The sequence below is a fragment of the Arctopsyche grandis genome, chromosome 6 (assembly GCF_051622035.1).
Source record: "Arctopsyche grandis isolate Sample6627 chromosome 6, ASM5162203v2, whole genome shotgun sequence".
NCBI lineage: Eukaryota > Metazoa > Arthropoda > Insecta > Trichoptera > Hydropsychidae > Arctopsyche > Arctopsyche grandis.
In genome coordinates this window covers 3,859,734-3,881,149 of record NC_135360.1, presented here as the reverse complement: position 1 = coordinate 3,881,149, position 21,416 = coordinate 3,859,734, and the positions used below count along the sequence as shown (strand labels likewise).

Sequence of the window (21,416 nt, the reverse complement as noted above, 5' to 3'; positions counted from 1 at the left end):
CTTCTGCACAGGGCCGCGTATCGAACTGCAAATATAAACCGGCGTATCAGCTCCAGATACCAGTGAGCTTCAGTCTGCCCACTTTTCGGAAGTCGATGAACTACCTCCTTCGCCGTACATACAAACACCTGTATTAACTGAACAATAACAATATTCCAAACAGGACACGTTTTTCTATAGGCTGGGACACTGGTCAACACACCTTCACTGCCTACAAACATATTGTAGGGATATAGCATGACTTGTACCATACGAAACCAGGTCGATGATATTTCCCTCATCGAACTTAATCTGTACAAATGACATCATTGCGTCCTGTTCTCGTACACGAAAGTCAGCCGTGGCCGAAATACTTCGTCCAGCTTACCCATAAAGGCGATTCGACTCGTTCCAAATATGCAATCACGAGTACACGGGAAATCCCAAGGAGCTACGCAACTACGCATCAAACATAGAACACAAAGGAAGACCTTGACCCCGCTGGAATCTTCCAGAACCTGATCTCACCAGCCCAGCTACACATTGCTCAAGCAACACCTTTATAAATCAGTGCATCGTCCCCAGATGCCAGTGAGTTTTAGGAACTCGACCTGGCTCGTTCCAGCGAATCACCTACCAACTTCGCTGTACATATAAATACACATGTATTAATCGAGTTATAAAGATCTTCTTCAAAATTCAACTGAATTTCCATAGGCCGGGAAACGGTCCAAACCATTAACCCGCCCTATAATATAAATTATAAAAAATAGTCGAATTAAGTATGGAATTATTTATTGTTGAACTTGCAGATTAAAGTCACTCAAAAATGATTGTACATATTACATAGACATATAAACGATCTAGTTGTTTTTCTTTTCTTCAGTAATTTTTTTGTTTTTAAATCTACACAATAATTTACGGCAAACGTATACAAATAAGAACATCACAGACATCAATGGAATCAGAATAACAGCAGCAACGTCCAGCAGCAATTGTGAAGTACGTGGCAACGACGGTGGTGACAAATATTTGGCTCCTTTGGTTCTAATAACATGGTCGACATAAAATGCTAGCAGTTCTCTTGGTTTCATTGGTCTGTCGTGGAATATTTCCTGTCTAATCTTAGCGTTTTCGGCGTATCTGAAATATATTCATATTTTCATGTCAATAATCCAACTTCTGTGGGACTCAAATTTTGGATAAGAAGAAAGGCTTACGTCAAATTTGTTATGACTTCATTAATAGACCACCTAAATGAAGCTTCAGTTATATTGTCGAAAGACAGCATGAGTCCTTGTCCTTTTTCTGTCAAGGTCATAGCGTTGTGGTACTGATCGCCGAATATCGGTATAGCGAGCAACGGCACTCCAAAGTAAGTCGCCTCCGTTAAACTCAAGAGTCCACCATGAGAAATAAATAACTTGACGTTTTTGTGTGCTAAAAATATACTAGTATGTAACCATATAAAGATGGATCATTTATTGTATCAATAATTTGGAATTGATTTACCTAAAATGCTAGATTGCGGCATCCACTTACGGATGATGACGTTTTTTGGTTTATTTGGTAGATCTTCTTCAAATTTCCACAATATAGTTTCTTTGAAAGTCGAAAAAACTTTCAGTATGCCCTGTCTTAATTCGGCGCTCATATCTTTGCTTTTCAAATTACTACCCATGCTGAAGAAGATGACGCCGTGCTCGGCCGAGTCTATCACTTTTTGAAGATCCTGTTTGATAGAATTAAAAAGTATATAAGAATACAATACAGCTTGTACGAGCTTTCAGCAAAGCCAAAGCAATCATCTATTCGCTCCGGATAAACAAAACCTTGAGTTCAAGGGAACAACCGAAATAGCATAAATCCTATTACCCCATAAAACACAAGGCACGCGACCACACGGATACCCTTGAGCCTGGAAGAATCTTCGAGAACGAGATGACATCACCTCACCCATATCCAGACCACCGATAAAGGCGATTCGACTCACTCCAGATGAATACCCATCAAGCAACCTTGTGAAGCCACACAAAGGAAACCCTTGAACCCGGAGGAATCCTCGAGAACAAGATGACATCACCGTGCCCATATATAAACCAGTACAGCAGCCACAGACGGCAGTCCAGTCAGGCTTTCCCCTGAAGCAGGCAACTAGCCCACTTCCCCGTGAATTTTCTGTACTGACAATAAACTTATATACTGAAGAAAATAAATTTCCTCTGTTATCTACAACGAGTTTCCATAGGCCGGGTTACAGTCACAACATAACCTCCTGTCCTATAAGTACATATTTAAATAAAATAATCATATGTGGAAGCTTGAGAGATCATTTTATGATAATTAACGACATTATGCTTTAATAATCATGGCCACATTATATATTTTTTGATATTTGCAACTCTATGAATCTATTTTTGTTGTAAACTGTAAATGCCTGATCAAACTTCTTGATTATTAATGTTAAATTTCATACTATAATATAATAATAACATACATATGTTTATATTAATGTCTTACTTTTGGTAATGGTTCAGGATCTGCGATATGGTATCCACCAATTTCGATGGTATTCGGCAGCAAAGGCCGAGCTAATCCAACAGAAGGATGACTGTTGACTATAATCAAGGAAATGTGCTTCTTTAACTCTTCGTACGGTACAATCTTAGCTTCTTCTGGCATGTATTGAATATACAATTTTTTTGCTATCGGTTCCATGACGAGTCTGATTTGTCGATAATATTACTTTATTAGTTTTTCTATTATTAAACACACATTTAAGACTACATCCAAATATTTACTGACGTTCCCATTGCTTCATTTCCTATCGTTATTAATGTATTAATGACCCTTTGCTTCAAATCCATATTCGTTGTGTATGATGTGAATATATTGGGTACTGTTTCCACCGACAGTGGATTGCTGGTCATCGTAGCCAACCATGACATTATGCTTACTGACGATAGAACCATCACTGGACATTTATATCGAATGCCGAGTCTGGAAAGAATGACATTTTTAATTTGTCTAGTGGTTTAAAATCTTGCCAATTTGTTATTACTTGATGTACATAATAACAGAAAAACCAGTTTATATGTAGGCATGTATTTTGTGTTTAATTTTCATATACATAAATTAAAATTCTCAATATTGGAACCTGCACCCAATTGAATTCCAGTCTTTCATGGATTGAACCATTTACATATTATATCGATGCGGTGCAAACGATCGACAAGCGCCAGACAGACTGAAGCACAGATTAACGACACGTGTACCTTATGCGTGCGCACTGCTTGCACTTACACTAAGCGAAATCTACCCGAAGTCCCGACATACCTACCCTGTATACCTTCTGTGCTTCTGATACTTTAGTTCCGAATTTTGACTTATTAAACTCGCCAGAAAGATCCAACTCAATTTTAATAATTACCATTTTAATAATTGCATCTGTGCACATCGAAAGGTTACTCGTCATCTGAGCTGCAATCTATCATTCGTGAAGTCGAGAATTGCGTTTAAAGCAGCCATCCAGTTAATCTGTGGTTCAGTCTGTCTGGCGCTTGTCGATCGTTTGCACCAAACCCATATTATATATCTTAAAATCCTTCAAGGTATCGAAAATGTAGGGTGGATCATTTCTATAACTCGTATAATATGATTGAACTACTATTTAAAAGATTGTAAACACTCACCCTATAAACATTTCATTCATGAAGTACTCAAATATGACCAGATCGAACTTTTGATTTTTGTCATTGAAGAATTCAACTATTTCCGGATTACTGTAAAATATTTTTGTTACCTCCGGTTGCCATTCAGTTATCATTTTTATCATTTGTACTTGTGATACATTGGCTATTCCGAATCCAACATCGTTTTTTTCTATATATGTACATATAACAATTAAAATTAATTAATCATTTATTTTATATTTGTTACTAATAACATATTAAAGAATTAAAATTCATTACCGAATGCGTGAGATAGCTCGCTGATTGTAATTTCTTTATATTTTTTACTATTCGTAGCAAAAGCATTCAAGAAAGTTACCTAAATTTTACACATAGTGATCATTTAAATTATACAACTTTTAGTCTAGTTACATTTTAGCTTATCAAAATACTAACTTCATGACCACTTTTGACTAGCGTGTCAACCACACCTTGGCACAGTATGTGATGACTCCTGGAAGGTGCCAAACACACCTTGAGGATTTTTGAGCCATCGGTAAAGTCAACATTGCTCAAAAAAATGCATCCAAACACAATTCCAAATAAAACACTTTTATGCTTCATTTTTTATAATTGTACCTAAAATATTTTAATATGTGGTTTAACATTTATCTATAAAATATTTTTCAGAGATAACAAAACCAAATACTATGTTAGCAAAACAATCTATTTTAAGATCAGAGAATTGAATGACTTGTATAATTAATTGAAAAATTAAATCGTTTCATTATATTTTATGCAATTCATAATGGATAAAATTATAAAGTAAGTAGATAAGCGGCACGACGTTAATCCTAATAATTAATATTGATAATAACCTGCAGCAACCGTTCACGAAATGTGACTGATTAAACTGATCAGAGTTCTGAATCGTAATTATAAATCTGATAACTTATCTGGCAAACCGTGTTGGAAATAAGAGTTGTTACACATCTCATATCACTTATCAAAAATCGCTACAAAAACATGACCAAAGTTAAAATAGATTACACCCTTATCAGATAGTGTCAAAACTGACTAAAGGGTGTTAAATAAAAATACATGATGTTGGTGACTTTTTAAAATTGAGTTTTGAAAGGTGGACATGCGTTAAAGGAGGCAAAAAGCGAATATGTACATACTTATAGATATAATTTGTATCAAGCAACAATGTGTGGTATACATAGATGTATAATACATAGATCCGCCCTCACGGTTTATACTGGTCTCCTTTTTGGCGCATGCAAAATACATGGCGCATGCACACTTTTCTCTCAGTAGGTTAGTAGCTTCTAAGTAGGAAAGGTCGATTGCGGAGATCTTTTAATCATTTCGTCACTAACTGAGGGGTGCGGGGGGTTTAACTATCGGGGGGAAGTAAAAAAAACGCCGACCGCTGCGTCGTAGGGAAGAAAACCTTTTTTTCCCCCAACTTCCCCCCGCACCCCTCAGTTAGTGGCGACAAGATCTCCAACGAAATTTGTTGTTATGCCATATCTAGTCTATTCTAGATCTATGGTCAGTGGTGGATTGGGACTGAAATTAGTGCATGCCAGGAGTCAAAGGGGGCCCCCCAAGGTTAAACAAATTTGTCTCCCCCCCCCCCATATAACAAAATTTTCTTTTCAAAAATGGGAATAAACAAATTTAGGTACAAGAAAAATGGCAAAAGCAAAATAGATCCATAAATTACATTGTATATTTCGTTCTAACTCTTGTCCTAGGTAAATAAAATGTATCATAAAAGAATGCGGCATAAAAGCGGCTTTTACTTTCGGTAGAAAACACTCAGGGACGTCATTTCAGCTTTTTCTTGGGGGGGCAGGCAAAGATTGGTCAAATCGAATTTTTTTTCAAAAAATCTTTTTTATATTGGAATAAAAATGGAAAATATTCTTTGCATAAACCTTATTGAGTTATAAAATATGAAAAAAATAAGCTTATTTTTAAAAAAATAATTATAAAAAAATATTATGTAGAAAGCGAAAAAAGCGCCGCAGGCGAAAATTTTTTTCCAATAATCTACACATGATCAACAAAAATCGACCATCTAACTGAGTCACTAAAAAACTATCTTAATTTCTACCGAATATCTTTTCACTTTATCTATGTACATATGTACGTAATAACAATAGATAAAGTTTTGTGATCGTGCGAAAATTTGAACCAGAATCGATCACTGATCACGTTAATATACGAACTTTCGGAAAAATAAACGTTACACATCTGTTTTTGAGACAAAATAAAGTAAAGGGGACCTTTCTCACGATTCGCTCTATAGGATGAACAATTTCTAAGAATTTTACCCAAGGCATACCACTTAAAAACCAAAATATACTTGTTTCGAAATAATAAAATCTTTTTTTTTTTCAAAACACATAGCAGCGATTATTTTATTAGTTACCCAAAAGTAACATACATAAGAAATAAATGTAGATCCATAGTATCTCATTAGTAATTGAATTCATAATATTCACACTTTTCCTTAATTTAGGGGGGCGAGTGCCCCCATATGCCTCCCCCCCAAATTACGTCCCTGAAAAAAATGCATAATATTTTCAATTAATGTTAATCGAAAATCGGGATTTTGGGGAGGGAGCCCCTATCCTATATTTCTATATACATGGATGTGTCTAGATTAGGAATAGATTTTATATTCGGAAACTGTTTAAAATTGTGTATTTAAATCTTACTATATCGTCGAAGCATAATCAAATGTTATTTTGAAAGTATGAAGTAAATTTAAATCGCTGGTTGATGATGAATCGTCCTATCAAAATTGTTTTAAGCAATTCAGTTTATATTATTCACGGAAATTTGTTTATTCCTATTTTTATTTCATTAGGTAGTTATTACATAGGTATGCATAATCTTGAGGTTGGAAATAGGCCCGGCAAAAGGGCCCACGCAAATGTTGAAACTTACATTTCGAGCCTAATAAAAAAAGTTAACCGATCCTTGGACTGTTAAAGCAGGTATTAGTTGTTTGTGTATATCGTAAAAAATTTGTTTTGTTGAAATGCCCAAACTTTAGGTCCCAAAGTGCAATATCCTATAAATTTTTACACACGTGAAATAATTAAAAAGTTATTTAATTTTACTGAGGGCCCATATTTTCTAACAGATAGTGGGGCCCACATGCCATCGGGCATGTTCGCTTGTATGGCCAGTCCGCCACTGTCTATGGTGATATATGAACATGTACATAAGTAATAGTCAGTCATATAAATAGCTCATAGGCATTTTTAATATATTTTAACTTTTCATCAAGAGCAAATAAATTTTAATATACATATATTATATGTATATATGTACATACATTTTATTTTCATTGTCATTTAATATTAATTTTTTTTCTTTCCTTTGCTGATTTCTTTTCTGCTTGATGATTTTTTGTTTTCCTTTGCTGATTTTCTGCAACATAATTTTCGGCAAATAAATGCGAACAAGAATGCTATCGACACTAATGGAATAAGGATAACTGCAGCAACGTCTAACAGCAACTGCGAGGCACGTGGCAGTGACGGAGGTGACAAATAGTTGGCACCTTTTGTTCTTATAATATGATCGACATAAAACGCTAGCAGTTCCCGTGGCTTCATTGGTCTATCATGAAATATTTTCTGATTCATCTTAGCGATTTCGTTGTATCTAAAATAAAATAATACGTTTGTATCAAAAACCTTCAATAATGGAGTCTTTAAAACAATAGTGTCAACATTTGTCCTGTTAATACTTAGTTATCAAAACAAAAATGTGTGTCAATAGGATATGGAGGTTTCAATTCCAGCAGAGATTATTACATTGATCCTAGTTACAAGTCTAGGAGATGGTACGTGGTATTTTATTTATTTTATTTTATTTTATTTTATTTTACATATATACCAGGAAGGCCTTACAGGTAAACCCCAATGCGCCTTCCTGGCCAATTACAAATTTACAAATTACAATTCAGCATTTTTTTTTATATAAATCACTGAATTACGAGACACTGTAAAACTCGCAAATCAATGAGACATCCATCAATTTATACACAAATTATAGGTGACATATCGTATAGGAGGGATTTTTTAGCCAATTTTTTTCCGGGAACCGTTTCAACAGTGAAATCAGAGAAAATTGGCAAACTCTGATAGGAAACGATCAACCTGAAGTCACAAATCCAGGTCTAACCGACAGCATACTCAAACGTTGGTCTAACCAACAGCATACTCATAATAAAATTCATTTTCATTCGAGGCCGGGCCCAAGGATCGAACCCGGCGCCTCTCGACGCTAAGCAGAAGCTTAACGATCGACCTATGCTGCTATAAAATAAATGTAACACAGATATAGGAATTGATCCATTAACCGCTATTGAAAGATCTCGATTAAATTAGTCGGGTTATTCTAGTAAGTAAAAGATATGTGGGGCGATCCAGAAAGCTTAGAATTAACAGACGAGTTCAAATCAATACGTTCGATAAGAAAATGAGAGAGTATTGAGATTCCTTAAACAGATTATCAAAAAGGAAGATGAAAACATAATATGTCAGATTTAGGTGTATCTGAAAGAATACATGATGCAATATTTAACTTACTTTGGATTGCTTATAACCTCATTGATAGACCACTTCAACGAAACTTCAGTTATATTGCTGAGAGACAGCATGACACCCTGTCCTTTCTCTGACACAGTCATGGCATTGTGGAACTGATCTCCAAATACTGGTATAGCGAGCAATGGTACACCAAAGTAAGTCGCCTCGGTTACACTCAAAAGTCCACCGTGAGAAATGAACAACTTGACATTTTTATGTGCTGAAAATATACTAGTAAGTGTTACCATATAAAGTTGGATCATTTAGTGTATCAATAATATGGATTTGGTTTACCCAAAATGCTCGACTGTGGCATCCATTTACGGATGATGACGTTTTTTGGCTTGTCCGGTAGATCTTCTTCAAATTTCCATAGCACGGTTTCTTTGAAGCCTGATAACACTTTGAGAATATTTTGTCTCAATTCGACGTCCATATCTTTACTTTTCAAATTACTACCCATGCTGAAAAAGATGACACCATGCTTGGCCGAGTCTATCACTTCTTGAAGATCCTGTAGCATTGGAATGTACATATTAAGAGACAAGAACCTTTTTTTAAAGCTTATAACTTTCTTTTTTCAAGATTTGAACTACATGGACGCAAATGTGAAATTTAAATAAAAGAAACTATGCAATAAATCATTTTATTACTTCGGGTAATGGTTTAGGATCTGCAATGTGATATCCGCCAATTTCAATCGTATTCGGTAGCAGAGGACGAGCTAATCCAATAGAAGGATGACTGTTTACAAATACTATGGAAATGTGCTTCCTTAAATCTTCAAATGGCACCAAATTGGCTTCTTCGGGCATATATTCAGCATATAATTTCCTTGATGTTGGATCCAAGAAAAATCTGATTTAACACGAAAAACGACTTTTCTAAATTGTAATCGAACACAAATGTGATACTTTTTAATATTAATCAAATTAAATAATGGATCTACTACGTAGTCCCAGAAAGTTCAAAATAAAGATAAGTCAAAAATGGAAAGCCAGGACTCACCTTCCCAAGATTTCTGCGCCTATTGTTGCAAGCGTATTGATGACTCTTTCTTTTAAACTCATATTGGTTGTAAACGGCGTGAACATATTAGGAACTGTTTCTATGGACAGCGGATTGCTGGTCATCGTGGCCAACCACGGCATTAAGCTCACAGATGACAGAATTACCACGGGACATTTATATCGAATTCCGAGCCTGAAAAGACGAGCTCCCGACATATTTATTTATTTACTTATTTAATAGCAAATTACTTATAATAACATACATTAAAAAAATAACAAAATTAAATTAATAACTAGAATTAACCCACATAGTACATATATATGTATTTTAACTATCGATCTTAATTTTATTACATCTTCCACAAAGGTAACCATTATCTCCCTTCAAGAAGTCACTAATGTTTTAGCACTTCTAATGTTCTCAGGAAGGGTGTTATAAATTTAAGAACCCATGTGTTTTTGCTTTCTTAACCCTAATTAATTTAACTCTACCTATAACAGTGGCGTTGCTACCGCGCCCGCAGACCCCGCAACGCGGGGGGGGGGGGGGGGGGGGGGGCGATACCTGGGGGTCGTCACTAAGCGCGCCTTTTTCACTGATTTTTTAATTTGTTCCGTAACTTTTTTGAGAACTTCACTTATTTTTCAACCTATTAGTACTATATGTATTTACATACATTATCATACATATTTTGAATTCATCCTCATTGTGTAATTGATCTATGCCAATAGGGCTAGAAGACTGCCGTCTTTTTCCATCGTTTGAACGTCAGTGCCACTTTTCAACCTATTTGCTGAGAATTCTTTCTTATTATTGTATATACTTTTTCAATGTGTAAACAATAAAACAAAATTATATGATTAAAACCAATTAAATTTATAAATTTATACATTTTTCGCTGTCATCATTAACAGGTGGGAAGTTTTTAAGGAAAAACATAAAATAAACAGATTGTGCACTGCATGTTGGTTGTGCAGATTAAACTATTAATGCACTTCGATATATACATAGGTACATATACCGATACGTAAAATTATTAATATGGAAAGTTATTTTGCTGTAAGTAAATAATATGAATATATGGGGGGAGGGCGCCTTAAAATATTTTGCGGGGGGGGGGGGGGCAACAGGAATTCACGCTACGCCACTCCTATTCATATTGCTAGTTTTATGATCATGCATACCTCTATTTCTAACTACGTGAATATTGAAATATCTTAAATGTATTTATATTAATATATTTGTATAATTATACATTAATATAATTGTGGCATTACAGGAATCCCTAATGCGCCCCAATTGTCGAAAATATAACAGAGAGAAGAGAAAAAAAAACCAGATAAAAATACATTTAGGAGATTAAGATAAAGATAATAAAAATGTATAGTAAAAATTCATTCGCTTTTAATTGAAAACAAATTGGTTTTATATTATATTTATTCGTGTCGTTGGTTGCCTAGGAAATAAAGGAAGAGTTCATGAGACTTTAATTTGGTAATTTAACTCTTTCGATGAGTCGGCACTTTTTTTCAATATTACATATGCCCGAAGAGGACAATATATATACATAGATAATTTACATTAATATTGTTTGTCCAGATTTCAATTTAAAATTGGAAATCATAGAAAAATTGCCTGTTGATTTAGATACATATATCTCCACCCTTCTCTTTTCTTTTTGGGCATAAACAGAAAGGTTTATATACTTTTTTTTATAATCTCTTGTAGTTGGTTGCCTAGGCAATAAAGGAAAAGTTCATAGAGAGTTGAATTTTGTAATTGAACTCTTTCATTATTTATTGAATTATTTATAGTCTCTTGTAGTCGGTTGCCTAGGCAATAAAGGAAAAGTTCATAAAGAGTTGAATTTGGTAATTGAACTTTTTCATTATTTATCTGAATCGGCACTTTTTTTCAATATTATATATGTACATATATACATATGCCCGAAGAGGATAATACTTATAGGTAATTTATATTAATATTGTTTGTCCAGATTTCATTGTGAAATTGAAAAATTATACAAAACTTGACTGTTAATTACATATTATGTTAATATTAATTTAAAACATATCTCACCCAATGAACATTTCATTCATAAAGTATTCGATGATGACGAGATCAAACTTTTGATTTTTATCAGCGAAGAAGTCGACGATTTTAGGATGATTAAAAAATGTGCTAGTTACTTCCTGCTGCCATAGAGGTAATACATTTACTAGTCCTACTTTTGACATATGGTTTGTCTTAAATCCGGCATGGTGTTTTTCTGTAAATAAATACACATATAATTAGTTCATCTTTTGACTACTAATTTGAGAAACTCAACATTCTAGAATAATAAAAGTGTATTACGTAACGAGTTCGACAGTTCGCTGATCGTAATTTCCTTATATTTTTTACCGTTAGAAGCAAAAGTATTGATGAAGGTGACCTAAAATTTATACGTATTATTCATATATGTATGTACAATCAAAATATTGCTTATTACGAACTCATTATCTGGATAGACGTGTAAAAAAGAAAAATGAAATTGCAAAAATTTTTTTAATTTAAAATAAATATTATATTTAGTATTTGATACTTTATCGTTTTTGTAAGTACATATATTGACGTTGATATTAACTAAAAAAAATGTAGATAAATTTAACGCATTACTGACATTTCTAGTAACAGCTATAAATAAGAAAATTTCGGCTCGCAAAAACCAAATTCGACTGTTTTTGGTCATTTAATGCATTTTATTTAAACTTAATTAAGGTACTAACTTCATGTCCACTGTCTGCTAATGTGTCAACCACACCTTGGCACAGGATATGATGACTTTTTGAAGGCGCCAAGCATACTTTGAGAATTTTGGAGCCATTAGCCAGTGAAATACACACAAATAGTATTCCGAGTAATATTCTCGAATGCTTCATTATTATTTTTAATGTAGAACTAGAAACAACAATACGTATGTAATGGAAATATTGCAGTCGTGATCCATGAGATAATCATTGGCCATTTGTATTAAAAAAAAATACATAAGCACTAATTGAACAAGTTAATAGTGAACAAAGCACACAAGACAGGTACTCCGCAATTGCATGAGATTATTATTTTAGTAAGCATGGCCAACGACTATAATATTTCAACTAATATATTCAACTATGTATTATGATTGATGTGATTAGGAATGGAGGAAGGTTAGGTTAGTTATACGTTGGGTTTGATTAAAAATTGATTAAACAGTGACCAATCTTGTCAATAATAACCGGTTTGTTTATATGGAGCGTTGCATGTATAATAATGACTTTAAGTACAAAAGTTCATAGGTCTAGATACTATATACATGTATATGTTTATAATCTTCTATCTTGAGACAATAAACTGCATCATATTCTAAGATTATGGAGTAGATTATTTTTTAATTTGATGATTTCATGAGATACATTTAGTATATTATGTAGTCGTTTAATTTAATTTTACAGTAAACTGTATTACAACTTAGTTTAAAATACATATACATAAAAATAATAAATCTAATTTAAAGCAACCGATAATATGAACGTTATAAATATAACCAACAATCTTACTACGTTCGCCAGCTATCTAGGAGTGACTGTTAATGCTGTGAGGGAATCACATACATATCTCAGTGGTTTGTCAGTGGTTCTTAACCGATGTTCTGCGGCATTATTATGATTGTTCTAACAAGAAAAAATCAAACTAGTTTCTTGATGCATTGATATCAATAAATTGGGTCGGTTAGAACAGTGCTTCCCAATTACTTTCTTGTCACGACCCCCTAAATCTGAAGAATTAATTCCCGGCCCCTAAAAAATTTTTTTCTAGTTAAAAGGTTTATTTGGCAGTAATTATTACAATTATAATACACATATTTATATTCAGCACAAAATTATAGGAACTTGCTTAAAAACCTTTTTTTTAAATAAAAAATATACACACATGAAACAATTTAATGCGATAGATGAGGTCGCATGTTTTTACATAACAAATCGATATCGGGTTCAATGTCAGAAATCCTAACTCGCTAAGCATCTTCCAAAGTCTCCGTGGAAAGGCATGACCTTTGCTTATTTTTTAATATAAGTAATGACGAAAATGCTGTTTCGCATAGGTAGAGTCTGTTCAAGAAACGAGCGACCTGGTTGACAGTGTTCGTAACTACCGGTTGATTGCAAAGTATGCGTTACGCATATATGTATATACATATATAAATTTTTTAAAGTTTATCTCAAAAATGAAACAAAAGGAACTTTTTTGTTATCTAAATTTATTTATATCTCTTTATTTTTTTATTTCTTTAATTTATTTATTTCTGGAATTGACGGGTTTTTTTGGATTATTATCTGGTTTTGGCGGAGGGAAATACCGGAGCGCACATGCCGCACAACTACATCATGCACGACTGTATTATACCTATACTTTTACATTGTTGAAAAAAATGCTAACAATTTTTTTTATATTACTTATGTGTGGGGAACTTTGTAACCACCGTGTAAGAAAAAGCGAAGATACGTCCTCCTACGTCAAACGCCGAAGCGAAACTAATGACTAGACACCGGATAGTCACAGTGCTATCCATTGTTCCATTGTTGTAAATCCTTTGTAAAAAAGGTTCGGCAAACCTTTAACAATGCATTTACAACCTTTGAACAATACGCGGCACCTTCTGGGTCCGGTGACTACAAATGACCACTGCATGTATATACACTAATACTGTCACCCAGGTCGCTCGTTCCTTGAACAGACTTTACGTAGTCACGAAAGGAATAAGAGTACTTAAGGAATAAGAGTATATACTTTTTTCATTAAATTCTACTTCAAGCAAATTATCTGATCTGATATCAATCAACTCTTCTTGGGCTGTCGTAATATGATCATATTTTAAGAACTTGGCAAATGGTGTTCTTATCCAATTGTTCCTTTCATCCTCATTCAAGTTTGGGAAATATTTTTTGAAAAATAGTATCGATTCGACCACGTGACCAAGTATAACATTTTTCACTGAAGTCGACAGTGATATTTCATTATTCGTTAGAAAATCATTCAAATACGAAAATATCTCCGTGCATCCTTAACTAATACCTTTTGACCACAAAGAAAGCTTTTGTTGGAAAGTTTGAAGTTTTATGTTCATTATTAAAATGTTGCTTTCTTTTCCCTGAAGCGAAAGATTTAATTCATTGACTCTATGAAAAAAACCGCCAAATAAGATGCAAAACACACCCACTTATCATCTAAAAATAAAGAAGCGAGATCTGGTTTTTTATCGTGAAGAAAGAGGGGAAGTTCGTCAATAAGTTCTACAACTCGTTTTAAAACCTTCCCACGAGATAGCCATCGTACTTCAGTATGATACAGTAAAACTCCGTGCAATGAATCCATCTCTTTGCACAAAATGCTAAATAATCTTGTATTTAAAGCATTACTTTTCACAAAATTTACTATTGACACAACTTCATTTAAAACTTTACTGAGTTCACAACATACATATATGTCGAAAAACTAGATGTTCTCTATGTATTATGCAGTGAAGATGTTTCGCATCAGAGTATACCTTTTTTACTTCAGCTTTAAATCCCGATATTTTCCCAGTCATAGCTGCTGCACCGTCAGTACATATTCCAACACATTTTAAACATTCAATTTCATTCTCGGAAAATAACTGGTAAACGGTACATACTCACGTACATACTCACTTAATTTCCGCGAGCAGGGTACAACAAGAACAAGAGGAACAGGCTTTTCCTCCCGTATTCTGCGCGCGCACATTAATACGGGAGGAAAAGCCCGTTCCTCTTGTTCCTGTTATATCCTGCTCGCGCAAATTAAGTGAGTATGTACGTGAGTATGTGCCGTTTACCATGCAACCTTTATTTTGATCTTTCGACTTAAGATCTTTCGATTTTCGATCTTTGCCTTCCGATATTTGCGTTTTCTGTAATTTAACATTCTGGCTCGTCATACATACACGTAAGGTCCGTTTATATTTCCCAGCACTGGAAGCCAACAGCTCAGCACAACACTGCACGAAAAATACTACTACTATTCATACAGCACCGTCCGTTTCCGACACGTTCGTGTTGTTTGTTTTGGACAAGTACAGGGTGAGATCATAATACGGCGTAATATTGCTTGAGTTGTATCGTTAAGTTAGTATTTTTACAATATGACGTTTCCGAAAATATTCATATGCACATGGCAGCACTTTCGTTATGTACTGCTGTATTATATGATTAGACTGTGTCGGTTACTGCTATTTCGGATACGTAACTAGCATATTACGGAACATGAGCATGGTCCTGAACTGACGTATCAGTTAATTGTAACGGCAGATTTGTGAATATAAAAACTTTGTTATTGTGCTGTTTTAATTGACTATTTATTTGTATATTTTTCTAATAGTTCTGATAGATTTTTCGTATATTAAACATATATCGGTGCTACTTTAGCATGCGGTTTACCTTTGAATCGCTGTCAACTATTTTTTTTGCAACTTTTTAGCAACGACCTGTTTATTATATTTTTTGTTTTTTCCTGTGGCCGAAGAAAGCGTCGAAGAAAATACTGACCCTAATAACCTAATCTTAAAAGAATAGGGCCAACCCTAACTTAACCTAACCTAACCTGAACCTTAAATAAATAGGTGTTGGCTGCTAAGATATTTTCTTTTTTAAGTTTTATTTCATCAATATTTTCACAAAAAAAAACAAAATATCTTAGCAGCCAACACCTATTTATTTACGGGTCAGGTTAGGTTAGGCTAAGTTAGGGTTGGCCCTATTTATTTAAGATTAGATTGTTAGGGTCGGTATTATTCAGTCTCACTGTCCCACGAGAGAACTGAGACAGTGAGACCACATATTAAAGTAAAAACGCGAAGGTAGATCGCATACTAAAGTAGATATGTGAAGGTAGACCGCATATTAAAATGGCACCAATATATTTGAAGAATTTCCGAATTTCCGAAGGGGGCCTTATCCTTAAATAAAATTCTTATCTCTAAAACAAATTTGCTATCGCGGGAGCAAAAATCATGTCAACTGTCTAGGTTTAATGAAATGTTATCTACTATTGAAACAATTACACAGACCTGTATTATTGACAAGGGAGCCTTACATGATATCGAAGTAATTATTTGTGGTAATTCTAACTCGAGTGCCAAATATCCCACATTCGCGTTTTTCATGGCAAAAATTGTCTTTGTGACCACCGCAATGTGACCAATAATCCAATTACCATGTACCAATTACAATCCCGTCGATAGCTTCACCCATAATTTTGGATTCATTACCTGCATCACCCGTATTGTCTACAGTGGCGGAAAAATACACGTACCTATATTGGAAAATTGATTTTCAATAATAAATTAAAGTAAAATAAGAAATCTTACAATCTTACAATAGTCATCATATAAAATAAATGTTAATTGCATAATTATTGAATTTCAAATACTAATCAATTTAAAAATGATGTCCGAAATATTCCTAATTTGATAACAAAACTAGATTTTGATTTTTCACCAAAATTTTTACAAATTAATATCTTATCTGTGTGATATCGCCTGAGTTGAGATTATAAAATATATTAATCTCAACTCAGGCGAAGGATGATAAATTAGCTGCATTGATGATGCACATGATAAAATTTTATTCCTGAAGGACAGAGTGGTCTGCTCACACCCCCGATTCAATAATGTTACTTTTTGAACCAGAAAGGCACGTTTGAATTGCGTTTTTAAACGCCAAATGTGAATTTTAATTATTATGTATAATATTACGTAGTCCTGTAGAGTGCTCGCGCCACCACCGTGGATTTGCCAATGATTGTCTAGCTCCATATGAGCCATAATGCAGGTTCACCAAACTGCAGCTCCAACTTCAATACCAGCCTCAGTTAGGGTGAAATCACACAGAGATGAACGGCACGGCATATCCCCGTGGCTTCCAGCCAAGAAAGGGCGTTCACAGTTCAAAGTTAATTTGTACGATCTTATTATTATAAACTAGGTTCTAATCTCTTTTCCCACCACTTCAGCTATTACTGATGAATGCTTTGAAAATGCCATACTACCTACATACATCTCCCGGAATGACGGAACCTAGATGTATAGACGTATAGACATCCCCGCCGTGGGGTTCACAGTAGAATGCATTTATTTGTTAGCTCTCACGTGTATTCATATCCGGGTTTGGTGCAAACGATCGACAAGCGCCAGACAGACTGAACCACAGATTAACTGGATGGCTGCGTTAAACGAAATTATCGACTTCACAAATGATAGACTGCACATCAGATGACGAGTAACCTTTCGATGTGCACAGATGCAATTATTAAAATGGTAATTATTAAAATTGAGTTGGATCTTTCTGGCGAGTTTAATAAGGCAAAATTCGGAACTAAAGTAACAGAAGCACAGAACGTATACAGGGTAGGTATGTCGGGACTTCGGGTAGATTTCGCTTAGTGTAAGTGCGAGCAGTGCGCACGCATAAGGTACACGTGTCGTTAATCTGTGGTTCAGTCTGTCTGGCGCTTGTCGATCGTTTGCACCGCATCGATATAATATGTAAATGGTTCAATCCATGAAAGACTGGAATTCGAATGGGTGCAGGTTCCAATATTGAGAATTTTAATTTATATATATGAAAATTAAACACAAAATACATGCCTACATATAAACTGGTTTTTCTGTTATTATATACATCAAGTAATAACAAATTGGCAAGATGTTAAACCACTAGACAAATTAAAAATGTCATTCTTTCCAGACTCGGCATTCGATATAAATGTCCAGTGATGGTTCTATCGTCAGTAAGCATAATGTCATGGTTGGCTACGATGACCAGCAATCCACTGTCGGTGAAAACAGTACCCAATATATTCACATCATTCACAACGAATATGGATTGGAAGCAAAGGGTCATTAATACATTAATAACGATAGGAAATGAAGCAATGGGAACGTCAGTAAATATTTGTATGTAGTCTTAAATGTGTGTTTAATAATAGAAAAACTAATAAAGTAATATTATCGACAAATCAGACTCGTCATGGAACCGATAGCAAAAAAATTGTATATTCAATACATGCCAGAAGAAGCTAAGATTGTACCGTACGAAGAGTTAAAGAAGCACATTTCCTTGATTATAGTCAACAGTCATCCTTCTGTTGGATTAGCTCGGACTTTGCTGCCGAATACCATCGAAATTGGTGGATACCATATCACAGATCCTGAACCATTACCAAGTTTCTCCTACATTTCTGCAAATATGGGATTCACCGATATCGATCACTGTCAAGCAAGGATAAATACAAGGATAAAATATCACCGAAAACACACCAGGGGGTGATTTTTGGGATTGTGTACCATGAAATACACGTACAACGATCGGAAAATCTTCTTCGAGCTTCCGTAGAGCGGTTTCTTTAAAAGTCGACAACCAGGGGCGTCATTTGAGCTTTTCCCAAGGGGGGCAAAACTTTTGACCAGTAAGGAATAACTAGGGAAGGGGAGGGTGTATTACATATATTAAATGAGTGTATATGAATATGAATATGAAATGAATTTTAATTACCTACTTTTTTTAATCATTTTCCGCTAATATAAAGGCAATCATATTCAACATTTTATTTTTTAAATAAATGAGTTTTACAAATATCTTTCAAAGCAAGACAAACAAAATAAAAAAATATATTTAAAAATTAACATTTTTTTCCGGAAAAAATCGAAGTCTTAATATCTGAAAGTGTTCTAAAGAATTTCAATATTCTGTTTTTGTTGGTTTAGTATTTTAATTCAAATTCATAATTATAATAACGTGAATAGTCCCGTTCAAATTGGTGGCAGCCACTAATTTGATGCCCCTGTGGACAACACTTTAAGTATACTCTTTCTCATGTTGATATCCATTTCGCTACTCTTTAAATTGCTACCCATGCTAAAATAGATAACTCCATGCTTTGCAGACTCGATTACCTTTTTCAGATCCTGCAATTTGACGAAGTTACACAAGATACAACGATGGAAACTAGTAAAATTTAAGATACGAGTACTTCATGTTACATACTTCGGGTAATGGTGCAGGTTCTGCAATATGATATCCACCAATTTCAATTGTGTTTGGCAGCAGAGGACGAGCAATTCCTACCGAAGGATGACTATTGACAACAACCATGGAGATTTGCTTTTTCAAGTCTTTGTATGGCACCCTCTTTGACTCCTCGGGCATATACATTTCGTAATTTTCCTTTTGCAAAGGTGCCAAAACTAATCTGGTTTATTATAATACATGATGGTTTATTTATTTATAGGAACAACACAATTTTTTAAAATTAAAATGTGAAGTCACTTTCCCATAACCTCTTGAACGATGGCTATTATAGTATTGTAAACTCTCTCCATCAGACTCATATTGGTGGTGTAAGTTGTAAATATGTACATACATATGTTGGGAACTGTTGCTATGGTCAGCGGATTGTTGTTTGGCGCTCTTGGCAAATATCAATTTTGTTGTTATAAATGTTAATAGTTCAAAGTTCAGTAACTTTTACAAAAATTTCATCGAAGCTATTTTCTCGAAAATTCTCGAAGAGGGCTAGACACCAGCGCCTTGTCCATACAAACGTATTACACTTCTCCCTTCCTCAATTATGGCACTAGAGAAATTATTTTTTAATATGCTCATTAATATGTTTTTACATTTTTATTTTTTTGATTAGTCATTTTTATTGGACCTAGGAGCCACCAAACATCTATAAAATCGCCTCATTTTTACACCCACGAAAAGAGTCCAGCGTGCTAATTTAACGGTTGATTTTTAAAAAAATACGAAGACGCAAACATAGAAAATATTTTTCCCATACCGATGATGAAATTTTTTTTAAAATTAGTCTAGTTTCGGAGGAGAAAACGGGAGAATACAAAACCTCGATTTTATCAAATTAAAATAGGTATTGAAGCGTATGCTAAAATGAGCCGCCGTTATAATTGGTTTCGAGGATGATCTCCAGGCTTAAGTGCAAGTCGGCTAAACAATGAATGCACCTAGCGGCGATGGCGGTATTCGGTCGCATTCCCGTGAAGTTCTTAGAACTGACAACGCCAAAGCGTGGGACTGCACCTCCTAATTCGTGACTAAACAATGGGGTAGTAACCGGATGTCGAAGATACCCTGAGCGGCCTGTCCTTTATAAGGGAGGTACTTAGACCATATCAAGCCATTCTGGCCGGAGCACTGGCAGTGCGTGTATCTCCTTAATCATCAATAAATGCTGTAACATGACTTTGGCCTTTTACTTGGATCATCCACCCACCTCTACGCAACAGTATTATCTGGTCGAGGTGCAATTGTCGCATTCACTCAATATATATATATATATATATATATATATATATATATATATATATATATATATATATATATATATATATATATATATATATATATATATATATATATATATATATATATATATATATTGTCGCACTCACTCAATATATACATATATCGAAGAAAGGAACGGCAACAAAATTAAGGTTTCGGGTATCCAGCCCTCTTAACGAGCCCCTGGATTAATAATGATGATCTATAATTATCCTGTTCTTTCTACTGTGCAATATTAACCTTATTCAATTTATCAAGTACTAGTTGTTTTACCCGGCTTCGCTCAGTATTTGTAATATAAACAGCTTAAACATGGCGAATCAAATATTCATTTGTTTTTTATTAAATTTATTTGATTCGAAAAAAATATTATATTCAACCAATTGAATTGCCGTCATAGAAACTTTGTTTTGTTTACGAAGTTCCCAACCAAAGATACTTACATACATATATACATACTTATATACTTACTTTCGAAATTATATTAATATAATGAAGATGATATACCAAAGACACAAGAAACTTTATCTACATATAATCTATATTTCATTGATTTTTTCCGGACATATTTCTTTCGTTATTGTAAACTAAATATAATAAAAAAATAGGAGAGAGGCTCCCTTGGCTATCACCCATTTGCCATGGCCTCGTATCGGCACTGCATGAGATTATTATTTTTAATTAAAATTCAAGTGAACAACGACCACTAAGCATGGCCAAAGACTATAATATTTCCTCTA

At 34.3% G+C, this 21,416-nt stretch overlaps 2 protein-coding genes across 2 annotated transcripts; both read right to left on the bottom strand.

Moving 5' to 3' along the window:
* Positions 1-842: 842 nt before the first annotated feature.
* LOC143913839 (uncharacterized) lies at positions 843-12,515 on the bottom strand. Its single transcript, XM_077433855.1, has 18 exons — positions 12,485-12,515; positions 12,049-12,220; positions 11,636-11,714; positions 11,360-11,549; positions 9,278-9,472; positions 8,923-9,127; positions 8,564-8,783; positions 8,270-8,489; positions 7,057-7,340; positions 4,495-4,504; positions 4,107-4,221; positions 3,951-4,029; positions 3,672-3,861; positions 2,785-2,979; positions 2,500-2,704; positions 1,492-1,711; positions 1,200-1,419; positions 843-1,122 (listed from the first exon to the last, which is right to left on the bottom strand). The coding sequence occupies exons 2-18, from the start codon at positions 12,199-12,201 to the stop codon at positions 843-845; spliced, it is 3,060 nt and encodes a 1,019-aa protein (XP_077289981.1). The 5' UTR covers positions 12,202-12,220; positions 12,485-12,515.
* A 6,382-nt stretch (positions 12,516-18,897) lies between these two features.
* Positions 18,898-20,537, bottom strand: LOC143913576 (UDP-glycosyltransferase UGT4-like). Its single transcript, XM_077433456.1, has 3 exons — positions 19,642-20,537; positions 19,360-19,564; positions 18,898-19,280 (listed from the first exon to the last, which is right to left on the bottom strand). Exons 1-3 carry the CDS (start codon positions 19,731-19,733, stop codon positions 19,143-19,145), a joined length of 435 nt encoding a protein of 144 aa, XP_077289582.1. The 5' UTR covers positions 19,734-20,537; the 3' UTR covers positions 18,898-19,142.
* Between the last annotated feature and the right edge of the window lie 879 nt (positions 20,538-21,416).